This window comes from Chiloscyllium plagiosum, unplaced genomic scaffold (genome assembly GCF_037043375.1).
Source record: "Chiloscyllium plagiosum isolate Xiang-an unplaced genomic scaffold, Cpla_swu_hap1 HiC_scaffold_39, whole genome shotgun sequence".
NCBI lineage: Eukaryota > Metazoa > Chordata > Chondrichthyes > Orectolobiformes > Hemiscylliidae > Chiloscyllium > Chiloscyllium plagiosum.
The window spans coordinates 16,217,463-16,238,117 of record NW_028270177.1 but is presented as its reverse complement, the minus strand read 5'-3'; the positions used below and the strand labels follow the sequence as shown (position 1 = coordinate 16,238,117).

At 36.5% G+C, this 20,655-nt stretch overlaps 1 protein-coding gene across 2 annotated transcripts in view; it reads left to right on the top strand.

The window, feature by feature from the left end:
• Positions 1-19,182, top strand: part of igdcc4 (immunoglobulin superfamily, DCC subclass, member 4) — a 160,121-nt gene extending 140,939 nt beyond the window's left edge. For both annotated transcript variants that reach the window (XM_043677316.2, XM_043677318.2), the window contains one exon: positions 1,318-19,182. In XM_043677316.2, coding sequence (XP_043533251.2) covers positions 1,318-2,016 — 699 coding nt within the window. In that variant the 3' untranslated portion in view covers positions 2,017-19,182. The remainder of the gene's footprint in view (positions 1-1,317) is intronic.
• Positions 19,183-20,655: the final 1,473 nt, after the last annotated feature.

Here is a 20,655-nt window from a genome sequence, read left to right as displayed (position 1 = left end):
AAAACAAGGATTAGATATTAAAAATTGGGATGTTGCATTAGTGGGAACCATATGGACGAGCAAAGGATGGTGAGTGATTGATTGTTGCTTGATGCAAGTTAAGACACAGCCACCAAAGAGTTGGATGAAGTAAAGTATATGGAGGACAAAATGCACTGGGTTGTCTAGAATTGCTAAGTCTAGAGGTAACACAAATATGATGAAGGTTTCAGCAACAGAAAAATTTAGGTGGGCAATGTAACAAAGGTGGATTTAGTAGACTTAGTCATAGTGTAAATATATGATCAGAAACTCAACTTGGAGTTATATATGACAGTAGGTTTGTGAATTATGATTGAACCTCAAACAGTTGCTGTGGAGAGGCATGGAATCAGTTGCTAGGGAACCTGAGTTTGTGGTGGGAAGTAAAGTCTGTGTATTCAACCTTCAGTTTTAATTGGTAGAAATTTCTGTTGATCCCTACTGCATTTCTGACAACTGGTCTGATAATTTACAGACAGAGGAGCTGAGAGGTGATGTTGAAATAGAGTTGGGTATCATCAGTGTACATGGCTGCTTCATAATCTGCAAAAAGCATTGAATCTGTGCAAAATGCACAGATTCCTTCAATTTGATAGTATCTGAATGGATCTCTTCTGTTGTAGTTTAGGCTTGGATTTAATGTACTAGCTTTAATCCAGGCATACTTGATTTAAGTTCCCAGTTTAGTGAGAACATTACGTGGGCAAGAAATCACCAGAATAACAAGTGAACGGAACTTGCTGCAAGTAAATACACAGTTATCAAAGATTAGGTGATGTGTAAACTCTTGCTTTGAATATTTAGGTTTTTCTTTTTGGAATGAACCAATAACTTTAAATTTTTGGTTCCCAAAGCTTTCAGGTACTGATGTTTGCTTCACCTCATGTTTGGTTGTGAACTAATTGAATCAAGACTGATTGTGTAGTGATTTGTTAGCAATTGCAAGTACCAGGCTAGTAGAAGGTGAACCAAATGGACTTGGGTCTTTTTTAATCTAACAATTACTATGTTAGTATTCAGCCACTTTCAATTTGGTGTATTAACGATATTACTGGAGAAAGTGACACATTGTCATTCAGTATTGATATTTTCATTGTTTGTGGAACTGCTGTATATATAGATATTTATTGAAGTTTGTGAATTTGGTGTAGGCTGTCATATTCAGTCATACCATGTGTCAGGTAAGTTATCCAATTACAGAGCATGATGTTGCTTAAATAAGAATTTGAACCTTTCCGATAGGGATTGAAGAAATGCACACAGTAAATTAATTTATTTTCTAAAATTTTCAAACAGGGTGCAGAAAGGAACAAACACCAGCTTTCAGATGTGAATCGTATTGAAGCTGAAGTCATCGTTCATTCTGAATTGTCAGCATCAGAAAGAAACTCTACTTGTGAGGACCGAGACTGGCAGAGTAAGGAAGATCTACAACTTAAGTCCATCTCAGTTTCATCTACAGAAAATCTTCACAGTGAGAATATTCCTGTGTTATCTACTGAAAACGGGAAGAAAAAGGAAAACATTGAGAGTGAGTGCACTGCTGTTAAACCAGCTGAAGATTGGAATGAGGATCTTCAAAACCAATGTGCTCTTGTTTTGCCTGAGAAGGATAGTCACTCTCGTGAGATTTGCAAGGATTCTTTGTCTCGTGTTGCAAATGAAAGGATGAATTGCAGTGATGCAGAAAAACACAGGGATATCACCGATATTCAAGGCAACTTATCATTGCATTCTAAAACTAAAAGTAGCATGATGAAGACTGTTGAATCGCATGGGCTCACTAATAGTTTTGAGAGCATTCAGGATTGGAAAAGTTCAATTAATGGTTTTACTTTAAAAAACATAAACTCAGAATCCTCATGCCTGAAAAATGCAGAAACTCGACCTTCTAGATGCCAGACTCTGCTCACAGATGGGGATGATGTTGCTCATCACTTTATTGCCTCCACTATCTCTACTACCTCAGTCTCTGAGAAAGACTTGTGTCCATAATCATCAACACAATACTAACTTGCACAAATATTGGGGTGTATCCTACAACTGCACACTCTGCGAGTGCCTATTATCACATCTAGTAAGGATTCTTGCACATTACTGAGTCAATGAAGAGCCTGAGATCAGTTACTAGGTTTCGGTATCTAATATTTTAAGTACATGCTCCTCTATGATGGAATAACCTTTTTTTTATTTTTTGACAGGAATTTCCCTTATTTAATGTTACAAAGTGGAACTGTGTTTTCGAGTAGCATTTACAGTACTCTCACTTTTCTTCAATACAACAGAACTACCTCATATCTGTTAAAATATTGAGTAGTATTGTGCTGCATTAGTTCTGTAGTTGTTACAGCCATTTTATTTTTATTAACTTTGCACAGGTTTCAAAATGGCATTTTCCTGTTTCTAACTGGAATGATTTAAAACAACCAGTGCTTGATGAAATACTAAAACAAAACTAAATGTAAGGAACAGATGCACATGCACCTTTTCATTCAGGGCTCCACTATATCTGTCAAATCTAAAAATAAAATCACATGTCTAGATATTGCGTAATTATGAGAAAGACTTCAGATATAAATATGTTGAATGTTACCTTTTTCCAAGAAAGTGATGCCAAATTGTAGCTATTGCTGGTATTTCATCTTCTAATTGGTGAATTTGGCTTGAAGATGCGTTTGTATCTTGTTGGAGCTGCATTATAGCCGGCAAATCTGTGACACACACATTAGGAATATTCTTCTGTATTTCTGCCAATCAGATGCCATTGCTTGAGCAGAAACTCCAGGGAAAGAGAAGCAATTAGTGTTTTCACTGAATCTATGTCAGGACAGCTCCAAAACTGCCAGTAATTAATATTTTGATAATTTATCAAGAATTTTTAAAAATCTGCAAGAAGTCTGATGAGGGAGAATATTTAAATCTGAAGTTTAAGCCTTAATTTGAACCCGTCACCATCTCTTAACTGGGATAAAGTGAGGACTGCAGATGTTGGAGGTCAGTCGAAAAGTGTGGCGCTGGAAAAGTGCAACAAGAATGGCTTATCCCGAAACGTTGACTTTCCTCCTGGGCTGCTGCCTGACCTGCTGGCTCTTCCAGCCCCATAATTTTAGACTCCCACTCCCATCTCTTAACTGCAAAATGAAGATTATGCCTGATCAGGGTATAATGGCACATCCTTATGTGCAATTTAATAGCTTTTGATTCCGGATGCAATGAATTAATTGGACCACCTCGTTTGGCAGTTGTAATAGTTCAATTAAAATTAAAGAAACCAGTGAATTCATTTTTAATTTTGAATGAGTGGAAAAATCTGCATTTTGTAAGATTCTTTTTGCCGATCTTTGGAGACCCATTATTGTACACATTTCTTTGACAGTAAGGAAACATTTATTACGCTTTTGCCTAATGCTATAGAATGGTTGCTGTTATAGGAATAGGACTAGCTCAATCTACTTGTTGAGCCCACTCTGCTGTTCCCTTAGATCATGGCTGATCAACTATCTTTATGCCACTTTGCTACACTATCTTCATTTTTCTTGATGTCATTAATATCCAGAAATCAATGACTGAGCTTTCACCGTCCTCTGGAGTAATGACATCCAAAGATTCACCAACCTCAATGAAGAAATTCCTCCTTGTCTCAATCTTCTAACAAGGAGTAGGCCAATTAACACTATCCCCCTTGGCTCCAGGTTCACCAGGAAGAGTAGACATCCTATGTACATCTCATCAGAAGAATTCAGTACATTTCATTGCAATCATCTCATTCTTTGAAACTGTAGAAAACGCAGGCCCAGTTTCCTCAGTCTCTCCTCATAAGACAATCCCTTATCTAATGAACCTAGACAAAAATGCCCAATGTATTTCTACAATTCTGCCTTCATTGACTTGTTTTTGCCTCATGATGCCATAACTGTGATTGGTTCTCTATATGAACCCGTAAATGCAAAAAACTGCATTGTGCAATTTTGCAGCAATATGTTATTTTGTACCAATCTTTTAGTGGAAATGTATCGTTGGTATAATTATCCAAATGCTATGGAATGAATTGCATTTACCAGGATTTTTGTATGCCAAACAGTTTCAGTTCTGTTTTGGTCATAGCTCCTAATACTTTTAATTGTTTCTTAAGATTACTAATCATTGTGTTAGTATCAAGCCAGTAGAATTGTTCATTAATCATTTTAGATAATGTGCGAAATCAGTGAATACAAATAAACTGTATAACTAGTACTGTGCTTTAAAGAACGCACATTGGAAATGTTCAAAGTCTGCAGTCATTGTCTAGTAGTTTCATGTGCAACAATTGCAACTTTAAGCTTGTCCTTGAAACCATTTTGATTTGCATTTAGATTGAGTAACCTCGATCAGATACAAATTTCACTTATACATTTTCCTTGTCACACCTTTAACTTTTCTTTCAATATGATTTTTTTCCAGCTTGGAAGAGACCAGTTCACCTTGTTATAGGAGCTCATGGGTACAGATTCTGCTTTCCTGGTAATTGAGAATACTTATGGAGAAATTCTTTCTTCAGTCCATTGTAAAATGCTTTTGGGTTAAAGGAATGTGATGGTTTATAACAATTCTGTCAACAAGCTAGCTGGTTTGTTAGCTAGTACTAGTCTTGAGAATCATTAGGTACAGGACAAACATAACTATCTGAGGACTGCAGCATTATTGTCACAATTAATTGTGAAGAAAAATGGGACAATGGGGGTTCAAATTGGTCCATATCCATTCTCTTTCAGGTAGGTAGAAATTAGTGAATTGTTGGCACTGGATGCAAGTCCATTGTTACATGGAAATCAGTTTGGACCACATTCCTTGACACTGTTGATATTCTTGTAAACTGATTTTGAAGCAAGGAATGTGGGAGTTCTGGTTGTGACTCCTGTGGATATGGTTGAGCACAGTTCTGAAGAGAAAAAACATTGAAGAACTCATTTGATTAGTGGTGACAGAGGCCACTAAAAAGAAATTAAATCAGCAAGGTCTGTCAGGCTTTTGAAGTGACTAGATTGTGGAAAGTGTCCTATAGAAGTTTTTTTTTCATAATTTACTTATTCAAGGGGTCTGGTGCCTGCTTTGATGTCTGTGTAGGATATTTGAATTCATTCACAGGGATAGGAGGGATGCTGGCTAGTCAGCATTTATTGCTGATCCCAAATTGTCTTTGAAAAGGTGAACCAGTTCCAACAGTACTTTCAAAAAAAAACTCAGCACCATCCAGATCAAAACAAGCCATTTCATTGGTACTGCAGTCTTTCTGGATTAGGTACACCTACATTGTTGTTGGGCAAGGAGTTCCAAGATTTTGACCCAGTGACTCTGAGGAACAGCAGTATGGTTTCAGGTCAATATGGTGCATGAATCAGAAAGTAATTTGTACGTGGTTTCATTCCATGCATCTGCTGCCCTTGTTATTCTAGATAGAAGTCTCTGGACTAGAACATAGTCACAGGAGCCATGATGAACTTCTGCAGTCATCTTGTAGAAGGTGGTACAGTATGTACTGCACCCATAGTGCAGTGGTGATGGCAGGAGTCCATGTGAGAGTGTGCCAATAAAATGATTTGCTTTGTTTAGGATGGTACTGAGTTTAAGTGTTGTAGGAGCTGTATTCATCCAGACAAGTGGAGACTGTTCTTTCACTTTCTTGGACTTATGCCTTGTCGATGATGGCTTTGAGACGTCAGGAGGCAAGTTACTCGCTGAATTCCCAGCCTCTAACTATTCTTGTGGCCACCTTATTTATATTGCTGGTCCAGTTGAAGACAATTGTAACCTCCAGGATATTAGTCGTGGGGAATTTAGCAAAGGTAAGGCCTTTTGATTTCAAGGGATGCTCAGAAATAGTCCCATTGATTTGGCATCAGGACTAATGCTTGCACAGATGGGGCACAGGTTACCACACACAATTATGTTTTGCACCTGTTTTATTCTGAAAATTACACACCAAATTCTAATCATTATTTTTTATTTGGAACTCTACGGTATCCTAAAACACTGGTGACCAAGATCCCCCTTTAACAAGGCTGTTCCTGTCAGAAATTGATGAAAATTCTCATTATTTTATAATCCAGTACACCTAGTTACTTTTTTAAAATCTCACATTCACGGATCCAGGTCCTAGACCTAGATAAAATATCCCAAATTGGATTCAACCACATGGAGCAGCATTCCCAGAATCTTCCTTTAAAAGGCTCTAATGTATATCCTATGGTTATCGAGTGTTTGCTTGATATCAAAGTTTAACTTGCAACAACTCGAAAGTCCTTTAGTCTCTTAAGTGCTGGCAAAGCATTCTTTCACATGAATGTTTTCTTTTAGTTCATATTGAGGGGACAAACTCATTCCAAAGTTATAGCAAGACAGTTTTAGTATTGTTTACACGTGTAAATGGTGCAATTGTAAAGGAACATTCTGGCTGATTGGCTGAGTTTAATCAGTAGATTGGAACTCTGATCACATGAGTAAATAGAAGCTGTTTCTTGCATTTTATTTCAGATTTATTGAGCATAATTGTTAGGTATCTTATCCAGAAACGTCGTACTACAAAGAATTTATTTGATTGAGTTATCAAAAACATTTTTGCACAACACTTATATGCATTTAAACTGCCCTTTAGCTAATTTGATGTGAAATGAATCTATCATTTCCTCATTTCGTGGAAAGCATTTTCTTAGAATAACAATAAAAATTCGCCTAGTAGAAAATAACATGAATATTGTTTCAAATAAGACTTTTCTAAGTCTTCTGTGTTACAGATTCGTAGAGTCATACAGCATGGAAACAGACACCTTGTCCATGCTGACCACATATCCCAATCTAACCTAATCCCATTTGCCAAGATTTGGCCCATATCCATGGAATGTAAACACTTCCTATTAATTTACCCATCCAGATGCCTCTTAAATGTTGTACTTGTACCTGCCTTCTCCACTACCTCTGGCAGCTCATTCCATACACGCACCTCCTTCTGGCTGAAAAAGTTACCCCTCAGGTCCCTTTTTAAATCCTTCCCCAATCACTTTAAACCTATGCTGTCTAATTTTGGGCTCCGCCTACCCTAGGAAAAGATCTTGTCTATTCACCCTATCTATGTCATGATTTTGCAAACCTCTGTAAAATCACCCTTCAGCCTGCAACCTCAAGGGAAAAAAGCCTATTCAGCCTCTCCCTATAACTGAACTCTCCAGTCCCAGTAATATCCTTGTAAATCTTTCCTGCACCCTCTCAAGTTTAAAAATTCTATATAAGGGCAACCAGAATTGTACAGAGTATTCTAAAAGTCTTGTACTGAAGTCTGTCATTATCGCAGTTGATGTTGTTACTGGGCAAATCCAGTCCCAGGTCGAAACCTGGCTTGATAGATCATGTTTTGTTTTTAGCAAGATGGTCTTTCACTGAAACACAAGCACACAAAATATTGCATATTTAGGTTTAACAATAAAACAAGATATTTATTATGCAAACAAAATGAACAAAAACAAAGAGCATTGACTAGTACAGCACAATAGAGGCCCTTCGGCGTTCTGTTATTCTGGCCTTCTATCCTACTCTGAGATCAGAATAACTTGCACATCCTTCATTGTACTAACTTCCATGTGCTTATCCAAGAGTCGCTTAAATGTCCCTAATGTATCTGATTGTACTACCACTGCTGGTAGTGTATTCCATGCACCTAGCACTCTGAGTAAAGAACCTAGCTCTGATACCTCCCCTAAACCTTCCTCCAATTACCTTTGAATTATCCCCCTTCATGATCGACATTACCACTATGGGAAAAAAATTCTCTGGCTGTCCACTCTGTGTTTCTCAACATCTTGTACACCTCTATCAAGTCACCTCTCATCCTTTGCTCCAATGAGAAAAGCCCTATCTCCCTCAACCTTTCTTCATAAGACATGCCCTCTAGTCCAGGCAGCATTCTGATAAATCTCCTCTGCACCCTCTCTCAAATTTCCACACGTTTCCTATAATGAGGCGACCAGAACTGAATACAGTATTCCAAGAGTGGTCTAACCCAGGGCTCTATAGAGCTGCAGCATAACCTCATGGCTCTTAAACTAAATCCCCCTGCTCATGAAAGCCGACACACTATATGCATTCTTAACAACCCTATCAAGCTGGGTGACAACTTTGCAGGATCTATGGATGTGGACCCCAAAATCCCTCTGTTCCTCCACATTACCAAGAATCCTGCCTTTAACTCTTTATTCTGCATTCAAATTCAACCTTCTAAAGGGAATGACTTCACACTTTTCCAGTTTGAAGTCCATTGTCACTTATCAGCCCAGTTCTGCATCCTGTCATTGTCTCATTGCAACCTACAACAGCCCTCCACACTATCCACAACTCCTCTGACCTTCATGTCATCAGCAAGCTTATTAACCCACCTTTCCACTTCCTTATCCAAGTTATTTATAAAAATCACAAAGAGCAGAGATCCCAGAACTCATCCCTGCGGAACACCACTGATCACTGAGCACCAGGCTGAATACTTTCTATGGGCTAGCCAATTTTGTATCCAGACAGACAGGTTTCCCTGTATCCCATGCTTCCTTACTTTCTGAATGAGCCTACCATAGAACCTTCTCAAATGCCTTGCTAAAATCCATGTACACCACATCCACTGTTCTACCTTCATCAATGTGTTTTGTCATATCCTCAAAGAATTCAGTAATGTTTGTGAGGTATGACTTGTGAGGGAAAAGTCATAGTGGCCATTTTTCTGACACTCAGCCTGACTCTGTGGGTCAGAAGGGAAGGGGGGACAATTGGAGAGCAATACTGATTGGAGATTCAATTGTGAGAGAGACAGACAGGAGAATCCGTGGTCACGAAAGAAACTCTATTTGAATATATCATAAAGATATCAAAACATGTGCTAAAATACAACCCCTCTAATCCCTTAAACATTCCTTCATGGTACTTTCAATTTCCTTCAATTTTACATCTATTAGTCATAATTGAACTGTGACTTCAATGCCCTGTTTGAGAACCTAATAGCCTCCTTCTAGAGTCTACATGCAACTGAGCTTAGACTTTCTCACCTTAACCCCTTAGAAATTTTAACCAAATCCTTTTTGTCTGGAACATTTAAACTTCTTACACTGAGATTTCTTAATCATGCTCAACTACCTCCATTTCTCAAGCAACTGTTTTATGCATCCAATTTCAGCCAAGACTTCTGCAAATTGGCCCAAAGTGAGATAAAAACCATATAAAATCAATGCTATGGATGCTTATCCTAAGTCTCCCAAAACTTATAAAATCTTCTATCTAAAGACCTAATGTAACTATACTGTTCAATTTATTCACTCGTAAACTCTCCCAATGTAAGTAGATTCCTATTAATTTCTATGAACTATCTCTCTGGATGTTTCTTTAAAAATTACCATGGCTAAGTAATACTTACAAATTAATCATTGAATCTCTTCAGATGCACAGAAAACTTCTATGTTGCAGGTTCAAAATTCAAATAATCCAACATAAATTATTCAAATATAAATAAAGACACATCCTAATTCCTGATTAAGGGCTTTTGCCCGAAATGTCGATTTTGCTGCTTGTCGGATGCTGCCTGAATTGCTGTGCTCTTCCAGCACCACTGATCCACATCATAATCATGCCTACCCTCAAGGAAGAATGGGAATGTATGTTTAGGACGCACTTTCAGTACTCATTCGTTAACACTAACAATAGTACCATGTTGAGATTAAACATAGTGAGTTAAACAGCAACTTTGCATTAGTTCTTTGGGACCACATCCCTCAGTGTCTTTCTCGTGCTCTCGACAAAGCATCTTTTTCAGGCACATGAATGACTTTCAAATTTATGTCACAAAGCTTTACTAAGAAAATTAAAGGATTTTGATTTGTATAATTAACAGTTTCTTCCGTATTGTTGATGTGTGAATCTCAAAATGATGTACAATGAGCACAAACCTCAATGTTGTCTTCTCCACTGCACAATATTTTTGCGCGCAGGTGGTTAGTTTCTTTGTAAAATTACTGACAGGTTGATCTTGTCATCTTGCAATAAAACTGCACCTACCAGCAGTGCTGCTGACATCAACAGGTGGGTTGAATCACCTCTCAAAATGAGAAGCAGCATCTTTGTTATGTGAGTACAAGTTTTAGTGTTCAAAGGCACTGTGATACTCTTGCATCCGTTCTAATTTTTAATCTTTTTTTAATAAGTCTGTTAAACGTGCAATGGCAGTGAAGTTCGGAGCAAACTTATAATAGAAGATAACGCAAAATTTTGTGTGCTGTCCTAGGCATGAAAAAGTCCAAAATAGCCAGTACTTTTACCTATGTGTTACTTGGCCATATCCCATAGTGCAGCCCAAATAAGACACCTTTGCCTCGGCAAATTCACCTTTTGCCAGATTGATAACCAAATTGGCTTCTCGTAGCCTATAAATAGCTCTGTCAAATGGTCAAAATGTTCAGCCATAATCAAACAAAGTATTAATCTAAACAACACAGTAAAATAGTCCTTCAATAACTTTATTGGTTAGCCGTTCAAATGTTGCTAGAATAATTTTCATTCCAAACAACATGACTTTGCATTGATAAAGTTGATATTACTTAGACTCCAGCAGTCATTGGGACTTGTCAAATTGCACGGGCCAATGTGTTCAATGCAGTTCTCCAATTTCTGAATAGGATATGTTATCACGTTGACTTTGTAATAAACAATATAGAAACTTTGTGACCTATCTGGTTTTGACACCATGATGGGTGAGCTCCCACTATGATGACTTGGTTCAAAAATGGAATTGTCCATCATGAGCCTAATCACTTCCTTCACTTGAGCTAATCTCTTGTTTGAGTCTGTAAAATTGATGTGTTGAAGGAAAAAGATCTTCCATGTAAACATCATGAGTAGCCAAAACCGTTTTTCCTGGAAAATTCTGAAAAATTAATTCATAATTCTTTAATAGCATTCATAAGTCACTTCAATAGTTTTCTGGAAGATAACATATGCTGGGTAATCTTTTAAACACCTCCATGTTTTCCAAACTGGTGGAGGGTCAATTTTTGGATTTTCAATTTCTCATTCATTCTCTAATTGTTCTGATATTTCTATTTCATTCCTTCTTTCGTTGCCATAAATACACATTTTTCTTGAATATCATCCCTGTTGTAACATATTTTCAACATGTTGACATGACACACCTGCTAATTCTTTCACCTTTCCGACTACTCACTTCATAATTCACATAATAGAGTTGCTTTTTGACTTGGTAATGTTCTGTAAATCTTTCTTTTAGACGTTCTTTAGTCATAAGTAACTACAATATCTCATCTCCAGCAGTAGTATTTCAAACTTTGGCCACTGCTGTTTAACTTTTCAAATACTTCTTAGCCAATCACATGTTGTGGTCAGTTTTCCTCTGAAGTCCGAAACATGGATTGAAAGCACAGTCACACAGTTTGGTTTTTCAGTTTTTATTTAATCAATTTATGTGGTCCTCTCACATCATGTCCAAAACTGACCAAAACATGCAATTGGCTAAGAAGTATTTGAAAAGTTAAACAGCAGTTAATGTTTCATTAAAGTTCTCCATTTCACTATTAGTATTTCTTGTTTTTCAAATAATAACCCTCTGGTGTTGTAGCTGATCCAATTTCTCTGTAGGTTTTTTTGGGAAAACTCTTAATTCCAAATTAGTTTGTTGCAATTTGTATTAAAGAAGATAGATTAAATATATCAACCTCATTCTTTTCACCTTCAGTTTTAGTTAAATTTTCAAAACCAGAGTCTAATATCTGAATTTCTGAATCATCTCTCTAATTCATAGACTCCTTTTCTTCCTATCTAATTCAATAGGCATGAGATCTAGTAACAACACTGCCAGGAAATAATCCGAGATGTTCCTCTTGTAGCCTTTAAATTTCTTCTACCGCTTGTGGTTATTCCATTACCCTTAGAGAATCCAGTATCATGATTGATCTGCTCTCCTATCTCAACGTCTTGGTTAGTTTAGCTCCTTAATTTGAAGTAAAGGAAAGATCTCCCTTTTGGGATAACGTACTCAGAACCTGTATCCTATATAAGTATATCTTTCTTCAGAAAAGAGGACCAAAACTTTTCACAGTACTCCAGTTATAGTCTGCAATAGTTTCAGCAGGATTTCCCTATTTTTATACTCCATTTATTATTAAAAAAATGGAATATTCATCTGCTTTCCCACTGAATTACCTGCAGAGCTTGGATGCTAGCTTTTTGTGATTTATACTCAGAACACCCAAATCCTTCTGTTAGTCTGTTCAGTCTCTCTCCATTTAAATAATACTTAGTAGCTGTATTTTTCTTGCCAAAGTGCATAACCTCTTATTTTTGAACATTATATTCCATCTGCTAAGTTTTTCCCTGCTTGCTCAACAGCACCTTTTTTTACACTCAATTTGTGGTCTGTTTTAAACAATCTGGGAAAACTATACCTTGACAGCTTTTTCAGTTTCTGAAAAAGGAAACACTAAGCTGGTCATTCTGCCTGTTACGTTCAAGATTATATCCTCAAGCAAGGGAAGGCAGTTAATTGTTTTCATGCCAAGATTGATAAATCTAGATTTCACTGTCAGTTGTAAGCTCAGTAAGTAATGAGAATATTACATCTGTTGTACATGTTGTGTACTGAGTCAATAGGAAATTCTACAATCAGCCTAATTGTAAAGAGAGGCAATTGCTAAATATCTTGAGATTTTACCCATTGAGGAGTGAGAAATGTTGTCATTGCAAATTTTCAAGTGGAGCAATTTAAAAGACAAGGAGTGAGATTTTCAGAGTTGGCAAAGAAGCAAATTTCTGCTTAAAACATTTCTGGAACAAGCAGAAATGATGAGTGGTTTGTTTCTCCAGTTAGAAGATTGAAATGAAACTCTTAAGGATGTATAACAAAGGATGTGGCTAACCCTTTGCAGCGTAAGCCCCACCCCCTCCCAAAAAAAGATCATGCTGGGAGAATGAACGAAGGCTACCAACATGAATGCCTCGTCCATTGTACACAGCTGGAATACTGTAAGATAATTTCACAGACCTTTCTGTGCTAGCCGAGATTGGAAAATTCACCATCTAACCTTTTAATGCTGTACAAACTTGTAAGGCACTTCGAATGGTCCATCCTCTCACTGTCCTAACAGTTTTCCCAACCATGTTATGAATATTTATGAGGCTAAGGGCTGCTTTTTGCATTCTAATCCTTCACTCATGTCCTTAAAAGTGCTCAGCTCAAAAACTACCTCTAATCTCGTGTTTCACTAATGACATGTGGGTGTAACCACATGAATGTAGTCTTAATTAATCTCAACAACTATAACTTCTAACCTCTTTTGTTATAGTACTCTTTCATATCCATTATTATTTACTTTTTCTTTCTCCCTCCAAAGCCCTAGGAGGGATGCATCCATGCTGGAAATAATGAAATAGGGGAGAATGCACTGGGTGAATCGTGACACTCTGACATGCGAATAGTGCCTTGTATGTGGAATATATATGTTGTTCAGCTGGGCACCTCATGTTGCATCTCAGGTAATAAGGTCAGGTTGGTATTGGATCTGTCCTTAAATGAAGGATGTTTTTGTAGTATTAAGGATATGTTGTGGGAATTGGGTGCTTTGCCAAATGTGTTACAGACGGCAGCTTGCTTGGAAGAGTTAATGTATACAACATTATTGAAAAATTTGTACAGGCCATCACCAATTGTGTCCATCCGTGTCCAGAAACTTACGGGTAATAGGACGCTGAGGCAGTTACTTAAAATGGTTGAGGCAGACATTTAGAATTGGCCTATTGCTTCTGACCTCAACAAAATGGTTTTTAATTTCTAGGTAAAAGTGGACTTAGCATATCATGGACTATTGAATCTGCGTTTACACTGATTAGTGGCCACGAAACAGTTGTAATGACATGGCTGGAGTGGACCTCTGCATTGTCTCTAAGTACCTTAGCACATCAAAGTTCTCCCAAGTCTCTTCAAGGTATACATAGTTGACAAGAAATTGTCTGCAAATCAGACTGTTTCAACAGTGGCTTACTGTCACTAATTCAAAAAACAGTGACTGTTAAAGGCTTCAATTTATCAAGGAGATTGGGATAGACATCTGATGCTAAAGAAGACAAGGACCATTGAATAGCCAACAGCTCCTATTAACATATTAACCAATCAATGTGCCCACCAGTCTGCTGATAGTCACTGTATTGCTGAATATACCTGTTATATTTATATTCAGGAGATGCCAGAGGATTGTTGATTGCCAGGGGCCACTTAGTCTAGCTTTAAAGTCTTAATTTTGGTAATGTAAATTACCTTGACATGTATAATAGAGTTCAGGATTACAAGCAACATTTCCTTTCAGTTGTGTGGTTGTGTGCACATTATTGACTTCCACTTCCAAAGGCCTCTGCTGCACACATATCTTTGAGGTCCAGCAGAAGAACATAGCAGAAATGCTAATTACAAGTAATATGTACATTCAGTGGTATTTCTTGCATATTCTGCCCTACTTTAAAGTATCTTGGAAAGTTAGTGAAAACTAATTTTCAAGGCACCAGTGACTCTAAAATTGGCCACTCAACCCTGATCCTGAAGTCTCTTGCCTTGGGAAAGGTTATTAACTGTGAATTTCAAATCATGCATATATGTTTTGTTGTCTATTTGTGCATATTGTTAGTGGCAGCTTGAAAGAGTCCTACTGAACATAATTTAGTATTGTTGTAATTTTTACAACACAAGAGATATTGCCACACCTATTGTAGAATTTGGTTGCAGATCTCTGGCCCAGTCACTCTGGTAAATTAAAGCCTTTAACAGTCACTGCTTTTTGAATAAGTGTAGACGTGGATGCCACTGCTAATTAGGTTTTGGTTTGGGATAATAGCTGATGTAGTCAGACATACTTGACATCTTCCTCACCTAACAGTGTTGCTTCTGAACTATTAGCTTCTGCTGAACTAGTAATTCTGAATACTGAGATTATAACGCCAGCTAAATGAAATGACACTAAATGGATACAAATTACAGAAGATTGTGTGAATGGTGTTATTTTGTTATTTATTTACATTCATCTATCCCCAAGTGGTTTCCTGCTCCATTGAGCCATTAATAACTCCAGTCACAATGTATGGGGCATAGATTTATGGAAATCAAGACATTGGTCATCTAATTTCACATTCGATCATGGTTGCTGCATTGCATTAAAACATCTATCTTGACTCTGTGCTTCAACATGGCACTTTAGGGAGGACCCAATATCTTAGAGAGAATGCAGAAAAGATTTATTAGAATGCTACCAGGGATGAGGGACTTCAGTTAAGTGCAGTATTAGTTCCTGCAGCATATAACTAGACTAACATTCACAGCAGTCTGAAGTTACCAGTTTCAGATATCAAATTGGTTCTTGCTGTTGCCAATGAGCAAGGCTCACTTGGCCAAAAACATTCTACTTTAATGTCATAAATTTAGGGCATTCCTACAGAGGGCGGTACTGCAGAGCGAATAACAGAACTATAACTTGGTAGTGAAAATTCTCAAAAACAGACACAGTAATGCTTTTCTCCCATGAAGGTAGGTTGACTTGCAATATCATAATCTATGTAACATCAACACACACTACCTCAAATGAGAACAGTTTCTCTTCTCCTATCGTACAAAAATTATTTACTGGATTGCAACTGGCTGCTTGTGCAATGGCAAATCCCAAGAAGAAAATGGGAAACTAATCTTATGACTTTGGAACTTGAAGAGCAACCCTTCACCATTTCAAACCTGACAGACTTCTTCGTTAAACAGACAGCTTTTTTATTGGCAATGGCACAGCAATTTATTTGGGTTTACCTTTGACTTATCCAGATAATGTTGGACTCTTGAATATTGTGTAATTGCAAGCAGAAAATTATAAACTGCAAATGTTCATGGATTTCTGTCTGTAGTGCCATTTTTAAAAAGTCACAGGAGCAGAGTTTTTTTATATCTGGATAATGCAGGCTGGAGACCTGTTTTATAGAAATAATTTATGGAGTGAATGATACATTTTTCAGTAGCTGACTTTATTTGTATTCTGTACTTTTAAAACATGTGTAATAATGGTTGCTTAACCATTTTCAAACATTTTCATCTGCGCTTGTACTTCTGACTACGAATTGAATCTGTTACAAGATCAGATGATGACTTTGGAGTCCAGCACACCTTTTTCACTGGCAGTCTGCAGGTGAAGACCAGAAAATAACCTATTTGAATGATGTACATGAGATATTGAGACCTTATCCTCAATAATTTGACCTGGCTGTCTGTAAATCAAGCATGTATTGTCATATTAATGTGGCAACTTTGTGTTATGCAACTTTGTCTCTTATGAATTTGATGAGAATATGTTGAACCAAATGGATTACAGCATTTAGACTTCATTAAATTTTCTCCCGCACTAATTATATAAATAGTTCAACCTGTCATGAAAAGAGCCATTCTTGCCAACAACACCTCCTTTGCAAATTAGTCATCTATGGGTATCTTCTAACATCCTTTTTTTGAGTGTATTCTCAACATTAACAGGAATATAAAGGTATTTCTGTTCTAATGATGAGTTGATGGCCTCATTAAGGGTATTAGCTTGGAGTAGTCACTGAGCCTGACAGCATGAGATAGATTGCTTTAACATCAGTAGAGGCTATTGTTAAGACAAGGAGCACTTCAGTGATCTTGTGAATGTTCAGTTCTCTCATAATGTTAGGCACTGTAATGCTCAAATCAGTCCCCAGTTGCTGACATCAGGATTTGCTGTTTAATTTGAAAAATGTTTATTTTAAGAGCCAGAATAAAAGGGAGGTGGTACTGGGAGGAGAAGCAGATTTTGTTTATGCAGAGATATGTGGACATTGCTTATGCAGCTATTCCTGCATTGATTTAAAGTTATTTCTAGTGTGCACTAATCCAAACGTAGTATTATAGCAGTATCTGATTCCCCATTGTATTAAAGCTAGAAGACATCATTTCATCTTCCTTCTGTTGCACACTTAGTGCATTGTTAGCTAGATTGAATAGGTGAAGCCCTGCATACTGGGATACTTTATTGCCTGAGTGTATCATGAGCTCTAAGTGTAATGCAGAGATTGGAGAACTATTTTTGAATTAACTCTCGTGCTGAATAATGTTTACATAAACAGATTAGCTTCACTTTAACCACACTTGTTTTACATTTTGCCATTTTGCATTGCTGACTGGTAAAAATGCTGCATATGTGGAGGTTCTGGCATGCAAGTGCCACAGCACTATTGTCTGTTGTGAACATACACACCAAAAACAAAATAAACAATGATATATCTGATCACTGCAGACTTCAAATACATACCAATCTCAGATTAGTACATGCAGTGTAACTACATTCTTTTTATTTGGTGCTGTTGCAATATGCCTCATTATTATTTACATACAGAAAAATTTGCAACTACTATTATAAAATGTAATGGAACTGTTAAATCCAGCCATTTTGACTGTCCGTTTTCTAATTTTATGAAAGTGGAAGTGGATAAACAAGGCTAAAACTACTTGAGAGTTCTGCAACACTATTATCTACCTTTATTGAAGTAATGTCAGCTCATCCGCTGACTGCAATCTTAATTCTCTGGACTTGGTTTACTAAAGTTACATTTTATATGTGGATACTGCATTTATAATTGTGGTACAAAAAACATTAGGCAGTCCTACTTAGTTTTTACTTTAGAACTATCAATTTACTGCTGTGCTTGCTGAAAAAACTAAGTTGATTGCACAACTACTGAGGGCCTATTTATTATTCTGATTGCTTGTTAAAATTTTAACATCTAAGAGACTTGTGAAATAATGTTAAAATGTGCTTTATTTTGTGTATAAGTGAGCCAAGATGACTGAGAAATGTTCATTTATCATTTTCAAAACTTAGTGTGCGAATTTCTGGTTAAAGTGTTTGAAGTGAAGTATATGGCTTTCTCCATACCATATATATGCATACTAAACTCTCAAATCATTTTAGAAATGTGAATAACTGAATTGTAAAATTGTATCCTTGCGTATTGTTTTTTGCTTTCCATCCTCTGTCCACTAATTTTGTGACTTGTACAAAAACTGTTACTGATGTATTATCTATTTAAGAGTATTATTGCATTATGATAAAAGATTGAGACACTGTTAGAACAGTTTTTCTTTGTGGGATTAATGTATTGTAAAATTCCTACTATACAGTTGTATACACTTCATTGCTGCTGTTGTGATCAAGATCCAAAATGTTTCTATTTACCTTGACCCTAATTTGCAAATCAGTAAGTCTACAAGTCCTAATAATATAATTGTAATATTTGGTTTGTTTTGAGATTTACAAATTTAAGCTAAAAAGGGTTTTTTTAAAGTTAGTATAGTTAATATTAGAGGGAAACTAGAGTTCCATTTGGATAAATTAGTTTCATTTCTTCAAGGTTAAGTGTACTATCTTCCAATACTTTAGAAAATAATGTAATACATTGTATGTTGTAACAGTCCTTGCTGTATGTAAATTTTTTCAAGGTTGGAATATTTGAGTTAACTGATGTCAGCATCTTCAGTTGTACCTTACTTTTACGATGTTAAATCATGCACTAACATGTTCAAATTTCTTTATGTAGTAAGCAAACAAGTTTTCACGCTCATGCTCTTGATCTTTCAGTCTGTCTAGTTCCAAATAAGGCATCCCTCTATAGTAACTGTGTGGTATAACCAAACTCTGATTCATTATGATTCTCTACTTGCATAAAAATGTTTGCACGAGTATTATCTATTTACGGGTTCTGATAGCAGTGCAGAGAAGCTGTTTATCTTTTACACGCATAGCATATTCAACTATGTGCTACCCAGCATACTTCATTAAAAATAACTAGTTATTTTGTTGCAAACTGTTCAATGCCTTCACTGCACCTTGAGAATGGCATTTTATGTTTGCCCATTCATCTCAATTCTGCTTGTGGAAAAAAAAATGCTTTTGTTATTGAAAAGGTTCCTTTAACAGTTCTAAGGGTGAAATCTATATGCAAGTGAACAGAATGGCACTTTGGAGAAGGTGAAGGCAAACCTCATAACAGAGCATAGATTAGAAAATATACACTAATACATGCATTAATAATAAAATCCTTACTGCAAAAGCACAACTTGTATTTGTCTATTATTTCTATTTCTACACTTTTTTTATGTTTGCACTATTTCCTGACACAAATAGTCGAGATTAACAATAAAAATTTGTGGCTGGTTTAATGGATAGCCAGAGCAGTGATATTTAGGCTATGGAATGTATTGATTGGTTAAACTCAGAACTTCAAGTGGATTTTCTTTTAGCTCAATCAACTAATAGTGTCGAGTATTTTCTGCATGGAACATGGTAAGTCTTCAGATGTAAAATATTCCACTAGTTGTTTGATTTAAATTTACATAAATATAGTTGTTTAGAATCCAAGGATCTGTACCTGTTTTGGAATATCCCAAGATTAATGAGTTTGTTTCTGTTCATAATCGAGGGTGCCCATTTCAAGGGGGATTTCAAGCTTCTGTCTCCAAACATAGAGGCAATTGCCTCCTCCTTAATGTTATAAGGTAGGTGGGAAATTTGCAGAAATGCTATAGAAATACCAGTTGCCCAGTGGAAATTCTAACTCTTAAAATAAGGTTCATTGATCTATTCCCTTGGTTTTGTACCCTAGGGCATTGTATCCCATTCTGACTTGAGGATTTTGATTTCTTTTCTAAAATGGAAGTATTTAGATGTGCAGAATATTCAGGTGTTGCAGTTTGAGAATGATTTAATTCAGGATTCTTGAAGATAGTTTATGGGAGATAAAACACTATATCCATACAAATATTTTGTTTGAACTTTATTTCATATCAATGTTTACAAAAGAGAGATACAAAAAGTCTTATTGTAGTATCTGGTGGATGTGATCTCACAGAATAATGCTATCTATATGTTCAATAACTTCATTCACTGAGGACACCAAGTGCTGGCAAATGGGAGTAGATTAGGTTAGGATATCTGGTCAGCATGGACGAGTTGGACCAAAGGGTCTATTTCCGTGCTGTACATCTCTATGACTCTAAAATTCACACTTGTCCGTTTGTAAGTGCTGCTCTAAAACTGTAGCTAAATCGGATTAAGGAATGTTAAAGGAATTCATTATGGCTGTAGTTAACCTAAAAGTACGAGATGATGTCCGGGTTACTGAATGAGAGGAAAAAGCCCCCCTGTACTGATCTGGATCCCACCATCCCATAATTTTTGGGCAAATACGAATTAGTTTACTACTACCAGCCTAATTCAAGATCATGTAGTTTAAATCTTCTGAGTTCCAAGCAAGACATAAAATTCATATTTGTTCATTGTAATCCTGAATATGATAAATAAAGTTGTTTATGACACTGCAACTGTCCACAAAATGATCCTGGAGATATGCATTTCTATATAAAGGTTTACCAGACATAAGCTAACTTATTTAAATTGTGGTTTTGTGCACAGGCAGACTAAATAAGTTTTAGCTGTAATTGTTCTATTTCTTGTTAAGATGAGAAGAGGGTAAACAAAGAGCATGAACCTTGAACAATGATCTAACTATATTCTCCCTAGCAGA